General features: G+C 43.5%; 1 protein-coding gene across 1 annotated transcript in view; it reads left to right on the plus strand.

Annotated features, from left to right (window-relative positions):
* The window catches only part of DAGLA (diacylglycerol lipase alpha), a 49,221-nt gene extending 32,713 nt beyond the window's left edge, over positions 1–16,508 (plus strand). The window contains exons 7-20 of the mRNA XM_069739756.1: positions 621–755; positions 1,799–1,876; positions 1,961–2,085; positions 2,407–2,566; positions 4,834–4,917; positions 5,011–5,088; positions 5,594–5,674; positions 6,082–6,224; positions 6,300–6,368; positions 6,958–7,030; positions 7,122–7,318; positions 7,413–7,542; positions 7,960–8,150; positions 11,440–16,508. Coding sequence (XP_069595857.1) covers positions 621–755; positions 1,799–1,876; positions 1,961–2,085; positions 2,407–2,566; positions 4,834–4,917; positions 5,011–5,088; positions 5,594–5,674; positions 6,082–6,224; positions 6,300–6,368; positions 6,958–7,030; positions 7,122–7,318; positions 7,413–7,542; positions 7,960–8,150; positions 11,440–12,361 — 2,466 coding nt within the window. The 3' untranslated portion in view covers positions 12,362–16,508. The remainder of the gene's footprint in view (positions 1–620; positions 756–1,798; positions 1,877–1,960; positions 2,086–2,406; positions 2,567–4,833; positions 4,918–5,010; positions 5,089–5,593; positions 5,675–6,081; positions 6,225–6,299; positions 6,369–6,957; positions 7,031–7,121; positions 7,319–7,412; positions 7,543–7,959; positions 8,151–11,439) is intronic.
* The last annotated feature ends 6,631 nt before the right edge of the window (positions 16,509–23,139 follow it).

Here is a 23,139-nt window from a genome sequence, read left to right on the forward strand (position 1 = left end):
GAGTGCAGCGCCTCCCATAGCAGAGCTGAGCTTTGTGTTGGCGTAAGGCATTGGACATACCATAGGCCATTGTGGCCCCTGTTTTTGGTGCCATTCAGGCTGACACCTTCCTCCCTGTGGCATTGATTAGTCCTGTAATAAAATGTTACTATGCAGTAAATGTATAATGTCTCCTCTGTTTCGGGAAACATCTGCATATAAGCAGTGCAGTGTTCGGTGGGTGGCGATGCATGTGGACCCTTCTGTCGCCCTGGGATCAGATAAAAGGGCCAGAAATGTCTATAAAAATGGTGTCTCCCTCCTGTCCCTGTACAACACACTAGGGCCCTGATTCATCATTGCCGCTGCGTCATGTTGTGCCTATCGGGAGGCTTCCATACAAAGTATCCTCTCCACTGACTGATGTTGTTGAAATAGAGGAGGGTCCGGTTATTGGAAAGTCAATGGCCAATCTTTTCGTTGTCCGGTATATATTCCGCTGTCGTAGATAACACAGGAATACTGAGCGTTCCTCTATATGGGGGAGAAAGCTGGTGGTTGAATGATATATGTATGGGGGACTTTGCAGTGGGCTATCATCACCCCATGTCAAAAGTAATAAATTATACCCTCTCTTTCAGGACGCTTATTCAGAAATTGCCTATCTGTTTGCCGAGTTTTTCCGGGATCTGGATATTGTTCCTTCTGACATCATTGCCGGGTTAGTTTTGCTGCGCCAAAGACAGAGAGCAAAGCGTAACGCAGTGCTGGACGAGGTAAGATCCCTGTAGCCCTCAATCACTAACGTATAGACTGTGAGTGTAAAGATACAGCATTTCACCCCTATAAAGCCCATGGTCCGAGTACAGGATGTGAGGTCCGGACCGGCTGCTGGTCTCCTGACAACCTGAACAAACTATGAAGTTTATCTTGCGTGGTAGATGTGGGATTGGATGCCTTTCCTAAAGATTTATTTCGGGGAGGCTATCCTGCCCTCCAGAGGACAGATCAGAAATTTCTGAAAACAAAATCCATCAATCTGAATAGAACTTATCCAAGTACACGTATATGAAATTTCTGTAACAATTCTGCCACATGTGAATAGCTCCTAATAAATGTATGTGCGAGACCTCTCCCTGGTATAGTGCTCCCTAACTGGCATCCTTATCTATTCAATTGTATGCACGGATCTGCTGTAACATAATCGTTATACTGATCTGATATTTATGCAAAATATTTATATCCAAATTACAGAATAAGCAGGTACCTTATTTGCCATGTATGTGTATTTTAACCCCCTAAAGGTTATAGCATAGTAGTCAGGTGATTTTATTTATTGTCTCCATAAATGTTAAGTGAAAGAAATGACAACTTTCTAGCAGCAAAGGAGGCCGGGATCACAATGCTTTTTGCCTTCATGTCTGTGATTACATCGAAGCCCTGGAGAACAGGATTGGCAGCTTTTGTGCTAACAGGGCCGTTAACTGTAATGATGCAGACAAAGTCGCTGTGTTCTCTATCAGACATAATGTTCAACCGTATCATCCTATTTCAGGTGGGCATCAATATGGCCGCCTGAAATAGGCAGATATGGTTGAAAAGTGCACACAGTACTCCGCCTGCATCATTACAGTCAATGGCTCCATCAGCACATGCAGCAAATCCTCTTTCCCAGGCCTTCAGATATAAGCCCTTGACAAAGCCACTGTGAGGGTGAAACTCGATGTAAACCCATCCTGAATTTGATTTTCATTAAAGTCATTATTTTGTACTGAGAAATAAAATATGCTCTAATTTTCTCTCTATTTTCTATTTTAAGGCTAATAACGATATATTGGCTTTCTTGTCTGGCATGCCAGTCACCAGAAAAACAAAATATCTGGACCTGAAAAATACTGTGAGTATTGGTGATTCTCCATCTCTCTGTACAACTAATGCTGGTCCTGATTGCTTTTTTCTCACTATGTCTTCCTTACTATAGCAAGAGATGCAGCGGTACAAGGAGGTCTGTTATTACATGCTGTTTGCACTGGCGGCATATGGCTGGCCCATGTACCTCATCCGGAAACCAACTTGTGGCATCTGCCGGTTGGCAGGGGCTTGCTCGTAAGTACTCCTTTTCACTTATGTAGCCTATATTTTGCTTTCCATTCCTGTGTCTATGCTATCAATACAATAAGAACCCCTGTACACGAGGGAGCACAATTTGACTATTACACATAGCCTGGATCTGTGTTGTGGACACTTGGCCTTCCAGGAGAGCTCAGTCTCATACATGGCACACGATGGAGCATGCTACTTGTGGTCTTGTGGAGCTTGTACACGGGGTCTCGGTTTGTGCTTTGTGTATATATTTCGGTACTTTTACATTCACACCTTGGCCTTCTTTGTCTAACACGCACCCACTCATTGGTTTCATGTCCTTAGGAGCTGCTGTTGTCCTTGCTCTACCCGTCCTCGCTTTGCCCCTGGAGTTACCATTGAGGAGGATAACTGCTGTGGGTGTAACGCCATTGCAATAAAGCGTCACTTCCTGGATGAGAACATGAACATGGTGGACATTGTGTACACGTCATGTCATGATGCGGTTAGTCTTCGATCATGCTCATTTCACTTTTTACAGACCATCAGGTACAAATATATGAAGACTCTTCAAAAGATGGAGCTGTAGTAACCTGTCATGACCTACCCTGCTATATTACTAATATATATATATATTTTTTTTTTTCCATAGTTATGCTTTTTAAAAGGGTTGTCCACTACTAGGACAGCATCTTCTCATTCGCTGTACTTGGCCCTGATAAATAATAATAATAAAAATGCTAATACTCACATCCCATGCCGCCGCCGTTCCTGCGGTGTCGGAACTCGCTCTACTGTGTCTCTATTGTGGTTGTGAGCCTGGAGCCCAATCAGCACTGGTGTCACTGTCCCCGCTGCTGTCTAATTGACCATGAAGAGGAAGTTGGAGAACAGCTGCTGCCCGGTCTTCCTCTTCATGTTCACTTTGTCCGAAGGCAGACACAGTGAGGCCAACGCTGATTGGGCACCGGGGTCATGTGTCCTTCAACCGCACAAGAGCCCCAGGACCACAAGTGTCGACACTGCTGGAACAGGGTCTGCACGAGAGGTGAGTATAAGCTCTTTTATTTTATCGGGGCCAAGCATGGGGAAAGAGATGGGGCTGTCCTAGTAGTGTACAACCCCTTTAAGTGCATCTTGTCCCTAGAAGACTCTCGTTCAGCTACTTGCCATGTTACCTCTAAAAGTAGCATACAGATCAATGTTGACCCCATCATAAGAATGCTTGTATCTGGCAATATTACATGGGTTGTCCAGGACTAAATAGCTTTTTGGCTCATAGTAAAAATAATAAACCGTCAAGTAGTAACTACCTTCCTATTCTATCCGGTGCTGGATTGTCGAATGTTCTGCCAGTGATTTCAGCTGCTCCACGTCAACAGAGCAGCTCTTCTCCTTCCAGATTACTTTCCCACAGTTATGCAGCGGGGACCTGGCTGTCAATCAGCCCGACATCGGCAGTTCTGTCAATCAGCAAGACATCGGCAGTTCTGTCAATCAGCAAGACATCGGCAGTTCTGTCAATCAGCTCGACATCGGCAGTTCTGTCAATCAGCCCGACATCGGCAGTTCTGTCAATCAGCCCGACATCGGCAGTTCTGTCAATCAGCCCGACATCGGCAGTTCTGTCAATCAGCACGACATCGGCAGTTCTGTCAATCAGCAAGACATCGGCAGTTCTGTCAATCAGCCCGACATCGGCAGTTCTGTCAATCAGCACGACATCGGCAGTTCTGTCAATCAGCACGACATCGGCAGTCGCACCCCATCCACAGAGCGCAATGAAAGAGAAACTGCTTCTCTGTCAACATGATGTCAGCAGAAGCTGCTAAATCGCCGGCGGGTGCGGTCTGTGACCACTCTGTGCCGGCAGATATTGATGAAGGGCAAAACAGGCAGGTAGTTAGCAACTACTTTCCTCTTAGTTCTTTTTAAGCCTGTTGTTAAAAACTAACTTAGTCCAGGATAACCCTTTCAAGGCTGTATGATCTATATATAAATTATATGTTCACAAATGCAGCTCTATTTAATTCCAAAACTGGAAATCTCCTTTTAAGGGGTTTGTCTAGACAACGTATTGAGGAGCTGTCCTTATGATGGGGCATAAATGTTAGATTGATGGGGGTCTTAGAGCCGGCACTTCCTCTGATCAGCTATCAGCAGGTCCTATGGCTGGGGGTAAGTGCCCAGAACATCACAGCGCCACACACTCTGCAGTGGCCATTCTCAAGTACTGCAGCTCAGGCTCCTATTGAAGTCACTAAGAATTGAGCTGATCTATTAACGACAACCAATGAAGAATGCTAAGGATGTGTCACCAATATCGTAGTCTTGAACAAGCCCTTTAATACATATATATATTATATATATGTATGTATGTATATGACTGGAAATGTTATAACATTATAGTTGATTTAATTATAAACTACAACTATAAAGTTTTGATTGCATTTATTATATACTAAACTAAGTCAAAGCAAGTGATGTAAGGACCAAGACGTGTGTTTGGGAATATATATTTAACAGACTATTTGGATTTCAATGCTGAATATTAATCATGTGTCCTAAGGGTATGAAATATGAGGCAAGTGGGGATCCAAGTGCTGGTTACCCCCTGTGATCTCATACATGTGACCTCCCCCCTCCAGACAACAATCTGGGGGATACAGAATTAACCGTGTGTTATTGGGAGAATTTTTATTTATTCTTCATGTATATTTTTCCTTTCCAAGTGGTTTCTATTGGCATTTATAGGGTGTTCTCTTACTATAGGTTTATGAAACCCCATTCTTTGTGGCTGTCGATCATGAAAAGAAGAAAGTTGTGATTAGTATACGTGGCACTCTCTCTCCCAAGGTAGAGGAATCGATACATGCTTCATCACTAGATGTAAGGACAACCGATATAGGTAATATAAGTCATGCCAAACCTCTCATGGTGTATTCCCAGGACGCCCTGACGGACCTCACCGGAGATGCGGAGCGCCTGCCAGTGGAGGGACACCATGGGACATGGTTGGGGCACAAGGTATGGATGGCTCGGCTTTTTGCAGAGTGATCCAGAGGGTAGCATGAAGACTCAGTAGCTGACCTGTCTCCCCCATTTATATTCCATTATGTTCATTTGCTCTAATCTCCTATATGACAACAGAAATGTATCCAACCCATTGCAAAAGAAAGGGATTTTCAATTTGATTGGTGTCGGCTATCAATAATTTCTTGGTTTTTGAAATCAAGATGTTTTCAGATGTTGTCACCGCAGCCTGTAGTTTCCGGATACCTATACTTATGAATAGTTCTTCTGTTTTTGCAACATGTTACAAGTTTAGTGACCCTTGTATCTGTTAATCTCTGGTCAGTCTTGCACTATCTGCATTACTCATTCGTGTGGCGTAAAGCACACAGTATTTTAAGGTGCGTGACCCTTTGAAATGGAACGAGCGGTACATAAACTTTGCCCTTTTAGCTATGTCATCTAGTGCCGCTTGGTAATCAGAATATGTGACCTCATTCCAGTGATTTCATGTTTGCAGGGAATGGTTCTTTCTGCTGAGTATATTAAAAAGAAATTGGAACAAGAAATGGTGCTTTCTCAGGCATTCGGCAGAGATCTGGTAAGAATAAAGATAAGATTGGCACAAGCGTGGGGCATTTTTGTATTTCCCTTTTTGTAAATCACTGCGTAGAGTATGCTCTTTCTTGGCCATTATAAGAGACATTTGTAGACTTCTGGGTGATAGTCCGAACTTCAAAATTATAGCAAAATGTTGATAAAATTAGCTGCAGTGTATATATTGGAGAAGTTCACGTCTGAAGTGACTATGACTCCAAGTCTGCTACATGGTATGGATCATTTAATGAACTATAGGATCTGTAAATATAGGATCTATTGGGCCTGAATTGTCATCATGTGATCGCAGAGGATTGTATATTCATTGCAGCTCAAGTTAAACTGCCTGTAACGTAAACTAGGCTGTCGCTGAATCTAGGACATCTCATGAACTACTTCTTGTGTTCCCAGGGACGTGGAACCAAACACTATGGCCTAATTGTGGTGGGTCACTCGCTGGGAGCTGGCACTGCTGCTATTCTTTCCTTCCTTCTACGTCCACAGTACCCCTCCCTAAAGTGTTTTGCTTACTCTCCACCAGGCGGCCTCCTAAGGTACGTATTCTGTAAATGTCTTGAGCAAGGTAGTCATCTGTAGGCCTCACTAATACCATGCCAATTTATTTTCAGTGAGGATGCTATGGAGTATTCCAAGGAGTTTGTTACATCTGTTGTGCTTGGGAAAGACTTGGTACCAAGGTAATTTTTTTGGAAATATTTTAAACCTACACACTAGAGTAATGGTTCCCTACCTGTGTCTCGGGAGGCCCATGATATGTGGCTTGTGGCTGTCTGCCAGCTTGGTGTCTAGTTCCATATCAAGCATCCAGCTATGGAGAAAAGGTCTCCAGATGGCTTTTGTGAGTAGCCCCACACACAAGAGCAGATGTGAATGTAAACTTTCTGGCAAGGGTTATGAGGGAGAGAAATAAATATTGTAAGCTGGAAATAAGATGCTGATGGTCATAGGAGTGCTTGATGCTGGACACAATGATGGGGTGAGAGTGGCTGACTCGGGAATACCGAATGGGGTTAAGTGGGAACCAATGGAAGGAAGTATCCTACCTACAATGGAGGGGGCATAAGGTCTCGGTTTGCTTTCTGTGGAGAAGCTTTGGCTGTCATCACATCTGTCATGGTGGGTTCTGAGTGTTATTATTGTGGAGGAGAGCTCTGGAAGTGGCTTGCAACCATCTTTCAGTTGAATGTGGCTTTCAAGGTGGAAAAAGGTTGAGGACCGCTACACTAGAGTATACATTGAGCTAACCCTAAACGTTCTTTTCTGTAGGATAGGCTTGTCTCAGCTTGAAGGCTTCCGCAGGCATCTTCTAGATGTTCTTCAAAGAAGCAACAAGCCAAAGGTTTGCAGTGTATAGATTTCTCTGCTATAGTGGATTTGTCTTATGGCACTCCTTACTCTAAATGCATTCTTGGATTTTCTTGCTTTCTTAGTGGCGGATTATTCTCGGGGGTACTAGGTGTATACCTAAATCAGAACTTCCTGACGATTGTGAGGGGATAACTGTGCCTAGTAACCGGCTTTGGACTCACCCCAGTGACCTAACCATAGCACTGTCAGCCAGCACCCCGCTTTACCCTCCTGGACGAATCATTCATGTTGTGCACAATCATCCTGCAGAGCAATGCTGGTGAGAGGCAATGGTGTTTTCTATAGATCTACTATTTAGCACTTATCAGTACAGATCTTTCTTGCATGTTGCATCATAACCCTTCTGTTCTTAGTTTCTGGGATCAAGAGGAACCAACCTACTTTGCCATTTGGGGAGACAACAAAGCATTTGAAGAAGTAATAATCTCCCCGGCCATGCTGCATGAACACCTTCCTCATGTGGTAATGGAGGGACTGAACAAGGTAAGGAAGATGTGACTTAATATTTGTTTGTAGAGGTTTTAGGATTCGAAGACTGGCTTTTTTTTCTGGTGTTTCAACTCTGGTCCTGACACTTTTTAATGGAGATGAGCTTCAATACCAGAAACAGCCCAATGTAAAAAGCAGTGCCATTTCTGAGGGAGAACGAGTAGACCTGTTTTTCTGTGCCCAGACAACGCCTTTAACCTAGAAAAATCTATTCCTGTCATATTACAATACTAGAGACCATTTCTGTCCTGAACCCACCATTCTTCTACCTACCAGTAGACTTCAGCATGCCAGCAATATCCTGGTAGGACCAGCCCAAGTTGGCCTGTAGGTAGTCCTGCCGTACGCCTGCCTAGCCTTTCATTGTGGTGTGGTCTGGTGTATTATACCTTTCTTCTCTCTCATATATAGGTGTTGGAAAATTATAACAAGGGCAAAACTGCCCTTCTGTCAGCTGCCAAAGTGATGGTCAGTCCAACCGAAGTGGATCTGAACCCAGAACTGATCTTTCATCAGCCGCCTCATCTGTCGCCTCCTATTCTGGAGGTGATCCCTGCAATCATGCCTGGCACCAATGCCAACAGGAGGAACAGCAGCACTAAGTAAGTTGGGAACGCCAGGGAGAGTTAGTGGGGGTGTCTGCTGAGTGTTATCAGGAGCCATGGGATGGGTTCTTTAGTAAATGACTTATCCCCTGTCTCTCTGGCTGTGACATTTCTATGATCCATTGAATGTTCCTGTTATAGTGTTTTCTGTGACTCTATTTTTCATTTTTTTTGGTTTCTCCTAGTGTACCCCATACACGCCCCACTTTCCTTACGCATGTTTCTTGTCCTCATTATTCAGGGTCCTATCTGGCGTCATTTCTCTTTGTTCGCCTGTGTAATGGACACTGTTCTGTCAGTTTTTCTTGCATTACCATGGCCTGTTTGTCGTGATTAGTAATCTCTCATCTGTGAGTCTTTTCAATCTTTATCATATTACACTTGTGATGCTGCTGTTTTTATCATCCATCTTTATTCTTCATAGTTGTTAGTCATGCCGTGTTGTCCGCCAGAATCCCACCCTGCCTAGTTTTAGTCTCTCAGGTTTGTGAATTCATAACTCCTCTGCTGTGAATACTTACTGCAGGTTAGTGTCTGAAATCTGTGGAATTGCTCTTCCTTTGAATGTGGGCTTCAGTTCCATAGTTGTTCCCCATATAATGATTTAAAGACCCTTGCACGGAGTCAGTAGCTGCTGTGACCGGAGTTCACCATACAGTAATAGAGTGCTCTAATCTGAGATTGAAGACCGACACGTAGACCATTTATGAGCTTATTTACAGTCTCGGAGGAGAGCAGCACTCAACTGACCAGCTCTGCTCTTTTCACATTAGCAATCAGTTGGGGTCTCATAAATTGATTCCTACAGATCAAAACTTATCACATTTTAAAAAATTTTGTGAATCTGTCATTAGATTCCTGCTGGTCAAACCACTGGCAGTGTAACTTAGTGCTCAGCCTTGCAACAGACATGTTTCTCCCATGTGTGTACATGGGGAGAAACTTGTCAATCAGGTGGAGTGATGTGGGGAGAAGTTGGCCGGGGGCAGTGTGTCTCCCTTGAGTCCTGAGTTGACTTTTCAGACCGATTTCTCTGTATAGCCGCAGCGTTTCAGGATAACACAGACCTGGCTGCAAGGCTCTGGTCCATGCTGCCTATATTTTGGGCAGCAGGAATCTAATGACTGGTGCCCTTTAAGGTGTTATCTAATGGTCTAGTTAGAAAAAAATCTATTCGAAAAAATAATTTCATTGAACATAGAGTTCCCTATTAGGCATCAAAAACTTAAAAATATGAATGAAACGGAGAGTCCTGAGATTTTTTTACATCATCCCCTTAACCCAATGTTCAAAGGGGTTATCCAGGATTTTGAAGACTGGATCTACTGTTTCCATAGCCCCCCCACAACTATGTACCCTGTGTAGTGGCTGTTTTGTAGGCACTCCTGCTCAGATCACATTCACTTCTACCAGAGAATGGCCACAACATAGTGTACGGGGCTGTGATCTCGAATCCGCTGATCGTGGGTGGGGTGAAGGGGTCGGACGCCCACAATCTGATATTGAGGAGTCACCCTAAATCCTGTATCCTACGTTCAGGTACTTGTACACATCTGATAGCATTTGGCGCAGATCGGCTGACTATATAATGATTATAGGATTGTCCCTATCCTGTCCTCGGGTTGATGTTGGTGCAGGGAGAAGGAAAGCAAATATTTGATATCCTGCTCTTACCAACATATCGTCACAAATGTTTATATGTAAGAAGAGTGTTACAAGGTTCTTCTGTCACATGGCCACGCATTCTCAAGGAGAGTAAGTTTCTTTGGTTGGCACTAATGTATTATTTTCCAACTATATTCAGTATTTATACTTTGATCCAGTGCATATAAGTGAGAATTTACCCTTTTGTAAGAGCAGATAGGCAAAGGTGATCGTCTGACATATCGGAGGTACATAGCTGATCACATTGGGGTAGCTATTGGCTTGCACAATACAGATTACTACTAGCAGGTGACTGATAGTTTGCAGAAAGTCTGAACTTTCCACTTGAACCATTACTAGAAAACGACATTCATCTGAATGTAGCAGCACAAAATTCATCTTTCAATAGTTTTGCAAATCTGTGCAGATCCAATCTGCTGATCTCATCGGACACGAATAACTCACCATTATTTTTTTATATTTATTTTTCCCATCTATAATTGTTAAAGTAAGATTTAAGGATTCTTTTTGACCACCGGTTAAAACAAGCGCTTTTTACTCATTAGCATTAATAGTTCTTTATGATTCTAAAACACTTGGCTTTAGCCAATGAAAATCTTCACTTTTTATCACTCACAACTTTATTTTTTTTATCTGCTGCTGGCAAAGTGGGCAAATATCTATTTTGTTATGGCAAGCTTTCTGCTTGGCACAAATTATAAGGCACTTCGTATTGGAAAAATCTTCACATCTTCTCCTAACGCAGTCACCGCATTGTACAGGTCTCCAAAGATTTGATATAAAGTATTTATGGCTTATGTCATTAATTCCATTCAGATGCGGAAGTGACCGGTGCCAGAGAAGCTGCAGCGTCCCTCATTTCTGACTCCAGCGTGGTTAATGCGCACAGGATAGGAGAGTTGCCCAATTCCCGTGACCTAAAATAAGTTTACGATAATGTATTTCCATAAATGCTATAATATAATACATGAAAACTTTAGAGGTATTTTCTGGTATCTTAGAAATTTCTATTTTTGAAGCATTATTACATTTCCGCGTTTCTTTCCACACCTGCCTAAAACCTTTGCATAGTACTGTGATAGATATCCCTTCCTTCATACGTGATGGCACATGATTGCATTGGTGCAGAAATTGACTGTATTATTAACTTTTATTATATAGTTAAATTGGGCAAAAATTTATTTGGTTTCCAAAAATATATGAAAATTGTTTTTACAATGTTCGTTTATTAAAAAGCAGAAATGTAAAGCCAAACGATGCATTGTAAGAGGAAAAATGGTCTTTCCTGCCAAATAATAAATAAGATATTTCTATTTTTTATTATAATAAGTAGAATAGGAGACATGCACAAAACCTGCCGGGCATCTAGCGGTGTTTTTTTTTCCCCCACTTACTGCCCCCCTTCCCCCAGCATGCCTCAGCATGGTCTATAAAAGCCCGATACTGAAATAAATAGGAGGTGCAATAATGGTTTACCTGGAGGTCCAGGCTAGAGCTGCACATTAGTCAGCCAGGGCGAGGACGGATTGACTTTGGATCTGCATTTTTCTTTATCTTTGTCTTTTCTATTTCTGTCCATCTTTGTATTGATGTTATTCTTGTGTTGCCCAAACCTCTGTAGGAGTAAGCAGTCTGAAATCAGCCTTGAGGGATTTTATGACTCTCGTCTCCTATCGCCGGTGCTGAAGGATCCGGTTGAGCTTCTATTAATGAGCACCAAGGATTGCCTGGCAGTGTCGCTGCACGACCGCAGAGCGCCATTAGCCACAATGGAGAGCCTCTCTGACAACGAGTCCGTCTACAGCTTTGACTCCAGGCGTTCTTCTGGATTCCGAAGTATTCGTGGTTCACCCAGTTTGCGGGCTGTCTTGGAGCGAGACGAGTCGCACTGCTTCTTCATTGACCCAACCATTCCAGAGGAGAATCCGTCCCTGAGCTCCCGCACTGAGCTTCTTGGGGCAGATGCCCTTTCTAAGCACTCCCAAGAGAGCCAGCACACCGAGATTATCCATAACAGTGGTCGTTCCTCACCCGGAGATTTACCACCCTGGGATGAAGAAGCGACAGCAGGAGCAGAGACCACCAGGGTGCAGACCCCAACACAGGAAGAGCTAGCTTTGCAGAATGGACGCCTCACTGATGTTCCAAGCCCGCAGGTGCTAGAATTTGCAGAATTTATAGACAGTCTTTTCAATTTAGACAGTAAAAGTGGATCCCTGCAGGATCTTTATCACATGATGGTGTCAGATGGAACAGACCGTGAAATTCCCAAGTCTGTAAGTGATCAAGAGATACTACTAAGAGCACAATTCGAGCCAAATCTAGTGCCCAAGCCTCCTCGACTCTTTGCTGGCTCAGCAGATCCCTCATCTGGCATATCTGTTTCTGCCTCTTTTCCCCTTAGCTCCTCAGGTGAGCTCATGGACCTTACACCGACAGGTATGAGCAGCCAGGAGTGCCTGACCCCCGATCCCACCCGGACTGCCACACCTACAGGACCCACTCTTGGCAAACAGGAAGAACTACTCATCTCTGCTCTCTAGCAAATCGCACATAGACAATGGAGGAACGGATATTTGGTGGAAATGCAGCTTTAGCAGTAGATTAATGCAAGCTTCCAATAGGAAGAGATAAGCCAGAGCTTAGTTACCTGGGGTAATTGAGTTGGAGGGAGAGCTGCCCTCCCGCCATCAATTTTTATGCCTGTGGCACCACTGTGTTACAGACTTTGTGGCAGCTTAAAGGGATTTTCAGACTTTTTTTTTTTTTGTGACGATCACAAACCAAGGAAAGTGATACATTGCACTAAAAAGATGCCACCACATTGGCAGTCTTGCATGGCTTGTCTTTTACCAGCCAAAATGACTTGCCAACCTGCTTCATGAGTCTGTTCAGATGAACTGCATAGGCTTTCAGAGCTGTTTTACCTCTGTCTGCCATTAGGTATTTATATTAGGTCTTACTATTACAAATTACGCAAAGGAGGTGTAACTACAGTGCCAACTGTACCGCAAAGTGGGGCAAACAAGGACACCCTTCTGCCTTCATTACTTACCTATTTTTATTTTATTTCTTTGGCGAGTTAAAGTAAACAGATGATTGTGTGAGAGCAGAATGGAAACCTTGCTTGGTCTAAGGTAGACATCATTTCTATTCTGTAAGCTGGAGCGGTCACCAGTATTCCTGAAGTAGCGGGGAAGTAATATGTAGAGCTGTTTGTAATTGTGTCTTTGCAGGAACATATACGGTTGCAGTTCCTAACCTGAGTTGTATCAGTGTTTCCCTTTAAAGCAGCCATAGACATGTATAACTAAGACTTTTCTCATCCTCTGATCCCGTGTACATTAATACGGAGATCTTGTAGATCCCGCTAGACTTGAGATTACCCAGGGATTTCTGCTTGTCCTATATCACTTGCTTGTGATCACGAGGCTTTACTTCGCCTCCACGACCTCATAAAACACTAGTTGCCATGCTGTCGGAGTAGATGGCTATTAAGTACAGGTATATTATGATAGAGTATAGAACGAGAGCCCTTATAATGCAATCAGAACCATTTTTGGGGACAAACTGATATTTTCTAATTGATCCCATTTGCAAGACAAGTCAATGTCTGATTGTTATCACTGTAAGCTCAGTCCCTGCCAGGCTGTAACTCCTCCACTCATCTAAAGGTACCGTCACACTCAGCGACGCTGCAGCGATATAGACAACGAACCGATCGCTGGAGTGTCGCTGTTTAGGTCGCTGTAGAGACGTCAAACACAACAACATCTCGCCTCCCAGAGGTGGGATCCACATTTATTGTAAATCAATAGCATACGTTGTGGTTTTGTCTGTGATGAAAATACCCTTAAAAGGTGCAAATATACCTTCGATGTCGGATTAACATACAGCCAATGATTATACTTCCAGCCCACCTATAGACATGCGCGGCTGGCTCAGCTGAGTGTGCAAGTGTTTCCATTAAGGTGAGAGAAGTAAGCCTCTGCCAGAGACCCTTTTGAGGCAGCTTAGAATAAAGGATCAGGCATGTTTAAATTCTAGATGCCCAATCCTTCCCATACACATAAGGTGGTCAGCCGATACTGTCAAAAATCTGCAGTTTCGACTACATTCAACAAATTCACAGCAGGCAATGGTAGATATGCAGCTCATTCTGTCTGTGACACCCAGTGGTCAAGTTTATTAGACATATGACTAAGCTTACCCTTTTGATCAACTCAAATAATTTGCCATGTACCAGGCACCACTTTGCTGTTAATGCAGCTGTACAAGTTATACCTGCCAGATGTATCTGTATGGGACAGAGCTGTACAAGTTATACCTGCCAGATGTATCTGTATGGGACAGAGCTGTACAAGTTATACCTGCCAGATGTATCTGTATGGGACAGAGCTGTACAAGTTATACCTGCCAGATGTATCTGTATGGGACGGAGCTGTACAAGCTATACCTGCCAGATGTATCTGTATGGGACGGAGCTGTACAAGCTATACCTGCCAGATGTATCTGTATGGGACGGAGCTGTACAAGCTATACCTGCCAGAAGTATCTGTATGGGACGGAGCTGTACAAGCTATACCTGCCAGATGTATCTGTATGGGACGGAGCTGTACAAGCTATACCTGCCAGAAGTATCTGTATGGGACGGAGCTGTACAAGCTATACCTGCCAGAAGTATCTGTATGGGACGGAGCTGTACAAGCTATACCTGCCAGATGTATCTGTATGGGACGGAGCTGTACAAGCTATACCTGCCAGATGTATCTGTATGGGACGGAGCTGTACAAGCTATACCTGCCAGATGTATCTGTATGGGACAGAGCTGTACAAGCTATACCTGCCAGATGTATCTGTATGGGACGGAGCTGTACAAGCTATACCTGCCAGAAGTATCTGTATGGGACGGAGCTGTACAAGCTATACCTGCCAGATGTATCTGTATGGGACAGAGCTGTACAAGCTATACCTGCCAGATGTATCTGTATGGGACGGAGCTGTACAAGCTATACCTGCCAGATGTATCTGTATGGGACGGAGCTGTACAAGCTATACCTGCCAGAAGTATCTGTATGGGACGGAGCTGTACAAGCTATACCTGCCAGATGTATCTGTATGGGACGGAGCTGTACAAGCTATACCTGCCAGAAGTATCTGTATGGGACGGAGCTGTACAAGCTATACCTGCCAGAAGTATCTGTATGGGACGGAGCTGTACAAGCTATACCTGCCAGATGTATCTGTATGGGACGGAGCTGTACAAGCTATACCTGCCAGATGTATCTGTATGGGATGGAGCTGTACAAGCTATACCTGCCAGATGTATCTGTATGGGACGGAGCTGTACAAGCTATACCTGCCAGATGTATCTGTATGGGACAGAGCTGTACAAGTTATACCTGCCAGATGTATCTGTATGGGACAGAGCTGTACAAGTTATACCTGCCAGATGTATCTGTATGGGACAGAGCTGTACAAGTTATACCTGCCAGATGTATCTGTATGGGACAGAGCTGTACAAGTTATACCTGCCAGATGTATCTGTATGGGACAGAGCTGTACAAGTTATACCTGCCAGATGTATCTGTATGGGACAGAGCTGTACAAGTTATACCTGCCAGATGTATCTGTATGGGACGGAGCTGTACAAGCTATACCTGCCAGATGTATCTGTATGGGACGGAGCTGTACAAGCTATACCTGCCAGATGTATCTGTATGGGACGGAGCTGTACAAGCTATACCTGCCAGAAGTATCTGTATGGGACGGAGCTGTACAAGCTATACCTGCCAGATGTATCTGTATGGGACGGAGCTGTACAAGCTATACCTGCCAGAAGTATCTGTATGGGACGGAGCTGTACAAGCTATACCTGCCAGAAGTATCTGTATGGGACGGAGCTGTACAAGCTATACCTGCCAGATGTATCTGTATGGGACGGAGCTGTACAAGCTATACCTGCCAGATGTATCTGTATGGGACGGAGCTGTACAAGCTATACCTGCCAGATGTATCTGTATGGGACAGAGCTGTACAAGCTATACCTGCCAGATGTATCTGTATGGGACGGAGCTGTACAAGCTATACCTGCCAGAAGTATCTGTATGGGACGGAGCTGTACAAGCTATACCTGCCAGATGTATCTGTATGGGACAGAGCTGTACAAGCTATACCTGCCAGATGTATCTGTATGGGACAGAGCTGTACAAGCTATACCTGCCAGATGTATCTGTATGGGACGGAGCTGTACAAGCTATACCTGCCAGAAGTATCTGTATGGGACGGAGCTGTACAAGCTATACCTGCCAGATGTATCTGTATGGGACGGAGCTGTACAAGCTATACCTGCCAGAAGTATCTGTATGGGACGGAGCTGTACAAGCTATACCTGCCAGAAGTATCTGTATGGGACGGAGCTGTACAAGCTATACCTGCCAGATGTATCTGTATGGGACGGAGCTGTACAAGCTATACCTGCCAGATGTATCTGTATGGGATGGAGCTGTACAAGCTATACCTGCCAGATGTATCTGTATGGGACGGAGCTGTACAAGCTATACCTGCCAGATGTATCTGTATGGGACGGAGCTGTACAAGCTATACCTGCCAGATGTATCTGTATGGGACGGAGCTGTACAAGCTATACCTGCCAGAAGTATCTGTATGGGACGGAGCTGTACAAGCTATACCTGCCAGATGTATCTGTATGGGACGGAGCTGTACAAGCTATACCTGCCACATGTAACTGTATGGGACGTAGGTGTACAAGCTATACCTGCCAGAAGTATCTGTATGGGACGGAGCTGTACAAGCCATATGTGCCAGATATTATTAACCTATTGTATAAGTGTCAGCAAGGACGTTGGAGGCAAAGTTTTTCTACTGTAATGTAAATTGAGGGGAGGGGGATGTAAAGTGCCAAGATATGTCATGCCATCTGGAATGGCATAATTTCCTTTGCTTCTAGGGACATTAGGCCTGGCAAGTAGTTATGTATGAAATGCAAGCCTGGCAGCCATTGTGGTTGGCACTTTTATGTAACTGAGACTTTTCTAGCAGGAATGGGTTATAAATCCAAAGTCTTCTTGATATCTTTTTGTATGGGAACGATGTGACTCCAATTCATCTCTCTACTTGCAGAGAAGAGCCATGTTGTCTCTCTCGTTAAACCATTCATAGCATGGTACGTCATTCACATAACAGATCCTTTTGGAAATGCCTTCATGTGTCATAGTGGTTGGGGCTGATGCGTCCTAGGAAGGCTAAAATGGCCTACAAGTTGCACTGCAGTCCCAACCCCTTAACTTGTTTTACAGCTTTTTGCTGTGGCATTTCCGAATTTTAATGCCTTTTTTATTTGTATATTTATTTTCCCTTGTTCTATACATGTTTTCTGTTTGTCGGCCTTGTTGTTGTGGTCCTCCTATGGGTTATCTTCTCCATGCCTTGCCCTCAGGCTCGGCAGGGACATGTAACACTGGAGTTAGTTTACGTCCTTTGCACAGTTGGGACTTCTTGAAAGTGTTAGTTTCACTCTGTATCCAGTGTTTCCAAATGCATGTTGTTGCCACCAACCATGAATCGTGACCATTCTGATTCTTTTTTTTTTTCTTAAGGGGTACAAATTCTGGTTAGCTTGTGCCTCCTTGGGACTTTAGCCTGAGTTTTTGCCAAGCTCAAAATAAGATTCTGACTTGACAAACCTTGAGGGCTCGTCGGCCCGTGTGCTTTACTTGCCCCTTTGGATGTCATTCCATCTTGCTGTGTCATCTTGTTGTGTATGTAATATTAATAGGAAAGCTGGTGCCCTAGCGTTATGTCACCGTCAGGGCAGCGGGCACTCAGGGCATCTCTTGCACTATGAGGGACTATCTTTGACCCCTCTACCTGAGTGCCTTATGGGCTGTTGATTTCAGGATAGTTGGCAGAATTCTTTCCGTGCTAATAGGAATGCCTTAATTTCTGAGGACCTCTAAACCCAGCTCCTTCCTCTAAGCCCTTGCCTTGGTGTCACTGTTTATAGGCTGACCTCGCAGGGCTCAGAGGGACTGACATCTTGCTAAGAGGCAAGCTATTGTGCATGTTCTAGTCCCCACCACCCGCTGCTGTGTTTTGTGCCATTGCCCAGCGTCATTTGTAGTTTATGTAAAAAAAAGAAAAAAGATACAAAACTTAATATTGTAAAGAAAACGTATAAAAGATATAGCATATCCTATAAATATATAAATATATACATATGTTCTTATATATTCTATACAGACTGTAAAAAAGGGACGGGCTGCCCCATGGCTTGGGCGGGTGTACGATCCGCCTCCGTCTTTCAGGCTGTATATATTTCATTGCATCATACAACCACAAATAAGAGGAGTCTTAATGCAGAGATGAGGGAGACCCAACAGAAAGGTCTTATTCGAAAGCCCCCCGGGCAGTGAAATATTTGGTGGTAATATACCTTTCGTTTAATTTGAATGTCAGTCTGTGCCAAAAAATAGTCTGTACAATATATTTTCATTAATGGACCCATTAGCCTAGATACAGTAGATGGGCTCATCTTCTACTGCTGTGCTTCTCCAACCTCCAGCCCACCAGGAGACATTGCTGCATGAATTCACAACCAGTGATGGCGTATAGAGTCGTCATCATCAAGGACTGAAGTGATGAATGACTTTAACGCTTGTGTCGTTGTTGTCCTCCCTACCGCAGCATGCCCCGTTTCGGTTTGATGGTCCTGGTCATATGCCGTGCCAATGGGGCCAGTAGTATAGTTCCTGGCACTGTGTGGGTTATCTAATCCACAATCTAATATTGTCATTGCCAAAGCATGAGGCAGTTTGAGTTCTATAGTTGATAGTAACTATCACATATAACTGTTTATAGGTAATGGGTTTATTTATTTAAATAATTGAAAACCCAATGAAATGTCTAGCCACCGTGGATAGCATTCCGTACAGGACAACCCTTCATCTCTGTGTAATAGAAGTACCTTATTGACAGTTCCTGCACTACTTACAGCACGGGCATTGGTGTGGCCCTTCAAGATGAATGTGGTGAGAATATATAACATGCCTGTCCTCGTATACTGTAAAGAATGGCACACAACAGTTCTTAAAGCGACTGTCCAGTCTCCCCTGACTTCCCGGTGAGCCCGTAAAATGGGCTTATGTATAAACATAATCCAAGGTAGGTAATCCAAGGTAGGCAGAGCAGCCGGTGGCGAGAACAGCCGGTGGAGAGTGGAGAGGAGAGCAGCCAGTGGACAGGGGAACAGCCAGTGGAGAGTGGAGAAGAGAGCAGCCAGTGGAGAGTGGAGAGGAGAGCAGCCAGTGGAGAGTGGAGAGGAGAGCAGCCAGTGGAGAGTGGATAGGAGAGCAACCAGTGGAGAGGAGAGCAGCCAGTGGAGGATTGTAATCTATATAAAAGACTGTAAGGAGACAATATGGCCATTTTGCGCATACTGCACTTTCCCAAGAAACAGAATTGCACACTTGATAAAGCACAGTGTGTGCGAAACAGTCATGGGCAACCTGCTGATCACTTGCTGTTGTGTAGTCTCCTGACCATGTGTAATATAAATTAAAGAATTATGTTTTGGGATTTTAAAGTGAAAGGGGACCAGTCAGTTCTGATAACACGATTAACCTGCAGAGATAGGGTTCATCTGCAGGGAAATAGCTTTATGAAGGCGCCCGGTCGCTGATCGCTGAAAGTGCGGCACCTGGGAGAAAATGTAACTTTATTTCTCCAGCGAGCCTCCGGCTTTCAGTCATGTTAATGGCGTTATGGACCCTGACAGATTCCCTTTCAGGGTGAGTGTATTTTGTGTTTTAGGCACTTTTTGCATGTTGTCCAACAAAGTGAAGTGGTTTCCCTGGAAATGGCCATAGCCTAACATGTCACCACATGAGCTAAAAAATGTGCCAAATGTTTGCCATAAGTCTCTGGCACAACGTCAGCAAATTAATAGGTGATGTAAACTTGGTCAAGGCAGTCTTAATATGAGCCACTTTGATAAATCCTGCACATTTGAAGACTAAGAATCAGCACTATTTTTGAAAAATTTGCCCCATTTTATTTTAAAACCGAAACTGCATACATTAGTAAATAAACGTAACACCTAATGAGGCTGGTGTACTTATTTTGAAATCAGAAATGTTATAACCAGATGAGCATTTTATGAGTCCAGCGAAAGTGGGAGACTTGAAGTGAATTTATTCAGTCTCTGCCCACCGAGCCTGACAGCTGCAGCATGTACTGAGCAGTGTGAGACTTAAGCAGCAGCAGGAAGGAGGGACTTTGAGGCGCTGTCATTTTTTTTCAAAAGGAATATATAACTATTCTGACATGAATATTCACACAAAGTATATCAGATATAAGGGACTGATCTATTGATTTATGCAGGGTGTATTCTCCAGACCAATCCCTATCAAGTGCCCAACTGGACAGTCGCTTTAAGTTGCCGTCTGACTCTGATGTATAATAGTTTGGTTTGAATAACAATCGTGTTTTACACTGCTCTTTAAATGGTAATTTGCACAGAATCATTCTTTTTTATGTTTTAATAACTACAAAAAAACATAGTCTTGTCATTGAAACTAATGTTCCATTTTCCCACACAATGGATTCTGAAGGTTTTGTGGTAGTATTTACTCACAGCTCCCTCATCTGTTTGTTACCAGACCTCCTGCCTGCATATTAATTCAAGGCCATTTTATCGTTCCGATACTTTTTAACACTATGCCTGCGTGTGATCCCTGTAATATGGACCATTGTTTTTATAACCTTTACGGTGAGCCTGCCAAGTTATAGGATGGGGTCTACCCCCCAATTCCTGACTCACTATGTCAACACTAAAGAAAAAAAGTTGCATTTTGGAATGGCACTGAAGATTAATTAAAAAAAAAAACGAAACTTACTATTTGGCTTGTTGAGTTTTTATTTCTGTTGAGGAACAATAATCATTCTTAAATTATTCCTAAAGCGTACCTGTTTTGGGTAACTCTTCAGAATGTGCTGTCGTGTGTGTACATGAGGAATAACACTATTATGTAACTTGTATTTTATATTTTTCAAAAATTTCAGCCTCTCCCTTTTGTTCCGATACTGGTGGAGCACTGCTAAAAGCCAATGGCTAGAAGATCACAGGTGGGACATGACAAAGCAGTAGATGATGCCCTTGGGAGTAGAAGCCTCAAATGGTAGAAAACCTGTAATGGGTAAGAACAGTCCAGGGAAGGTTGCAGGAACTGAAGTTTGAGGCATTAGTTGAGCGTTGTGTTTAGCCTCCTAAGTTCCAGGTGTCCTGGACTAGACCCAAACAGGGAACAAGGTGGCTTCCACGGGATAAACATAGGCCATTTTAGGCCACATATTTGGCAAGGGTATAATTTACAAAATGGGGGTCACTTAAGGGAGGGATTCTGCTCTTCTAGCACTTAGGGGCTCTGAATATGGAGTCTGCGAACTATTCTCGCAAAATCTAGAACAGGAGGAAAATGGCGCTCCGGCCCTTCCGAGTCTCGCCGTATGGCTCATCAGTACTGTGCAACCACATATGGGGGTATTGCCACGTTCAACAGGAATTGTGTGATTAATTTTGGTGCTAATTTACCTATTTCCCCTTGAAAATCTGGAGATAAGACTGCCTAATGGAATAAAATTCAGTGACACACCCGTAGTGTCAATAAGATCACTGCACCCCTAGATGAATTCGTTGAGAGGTGTAGTTTGTAAAATACGGTAACTTACACTTGTGCTAAAAAGTTTACATACCCTGGCAGAAATGTTGCTTTCTTGGCCTTTTTTCAGAGAATATGAATGATAACACGAAAACGTTTTCTTCACTCATGGTTAGTGGTTGGGTGAAGCCATTTATTGTCAAACTACTGTGTTTTCTCTTTTTAAATCCTAATGGTAACCCAAAACATCCAAATGACCCTGATCAAAAGTTCAAATACCCCATTTCTTAATACCGTGTATTGCCCCCTCTAACATCAATGACAACTTGAAGTCTTTTGTGGTAGTTGTGGATGAGGTTCTTTATTTTCTCAGATGGTAAAGCTGCCCACTCTCCTTGGCAAAAAAGCCTCCAGTTCCTGTAAATTCCTGGGCTGTCTAGCATGAACTGCGGGCTTGAGATCTCCCCAGAGTGGCTCAATGATATTGAGGTCAGGAGACTGAGATGGCCACTCCAGAACCTTCACTTGGTTCTGCTGTAGCCAATGATAGGTCAACTTGGCCTTGTGTTTTGGATCGTTGTCATGTTGGAACATCCAAGTACATCCCATGCACAGCTTCCGGGCTGATGAGTGCAAATTTTCCTCCAGTATTTGCTGATAACCTGCTGCATTCATCTTTCCTTCAACTTTGACCAAGTGTCCTGTGCCTTTGTAGCTCACACATCCCAAAACATCAGCGATCCACCTCCGTGCTTTACAGTAGGAATGGTGTTCCTTTCATCATAGGCCTTGTTGACCTCTCTCCAAATGTAACGTTTATGTTTGTGGCCAAAAAGTTCAATTTTGGTCTCATCACTCCAAATTACCTTGTTCCAGAAGTTTTGAGGCTTGTCTCTGTGCTGTTTTGCATATTGTAGGCAAGATACTTTGTGGCATTTGTGCAGTAATGGCTTTCTTCTGGCGACTCGACCATGCAGCCCATTTTTCTTCAAGTGCCTCCTTATTGTGCATTTTGAAAGAGCCACACTGCTAGTTTTCAGAGAGTCCTGTATTTCAGCTGATGTTATTTGTGGGTTTTTCTTTGCATCCCGGACAATTTTCCTGGCAGTTATGGACATTTTTGTTGTTCTACCTGACCGGAATTTTGTTTTTACAGAGGCCCTGATTTTCCATTTGTTAATCACAGTTTGAACGCTGTTGACTGCCATTATAAATTCCTTGGATATCTTTTTGTATTCCTTACCTGTTTTATACAGTTCAACTACATTTTCCCATAGATCCGTTGACAATTCTTTAACTTTCCCCATGACTCACAATCCAGAAACGTCAGTGGCTGGATGAAAGATACAAGAGTCTGTCTGGATCCCAGAAACTCACTCAACTTTTATGCCCACACACACACTGATTACAAGCAAACAGGTCACAGGTGAGGATGTTACCTTTAGTAGCCATTCAAACCCATTTGTGTCACTTCTGTGCATGTTATCAGGCCACAATCACCGGGGTATGTAAACTTTTGATCAGGGTCATTTGGATGTTTTGGGTTGTCATTATGATTTAAAAAGAGAAAACAATGGTTTGACAATAAATGGCTTCACCCAACCACTAACTATGAGTGGCGAAAACGTTTTGGTGTTCTCTGA

The sequence above is a fragment of the Ranitomeya imitator genome, chromosome 9 (assembly GCF_032444005.1).
Source record: "Ranitomeya imitator isolate aRanImi1 chromosome 9, aRanImi1.pri, whole genome shotgun sequence".
NCBI classification, from domain to species: Eukaryota; Metazoa; Chordata; class Amphibia; order Anura; family Dendrobatidae; genus Ranitomeya; species Ranitomeya imitator.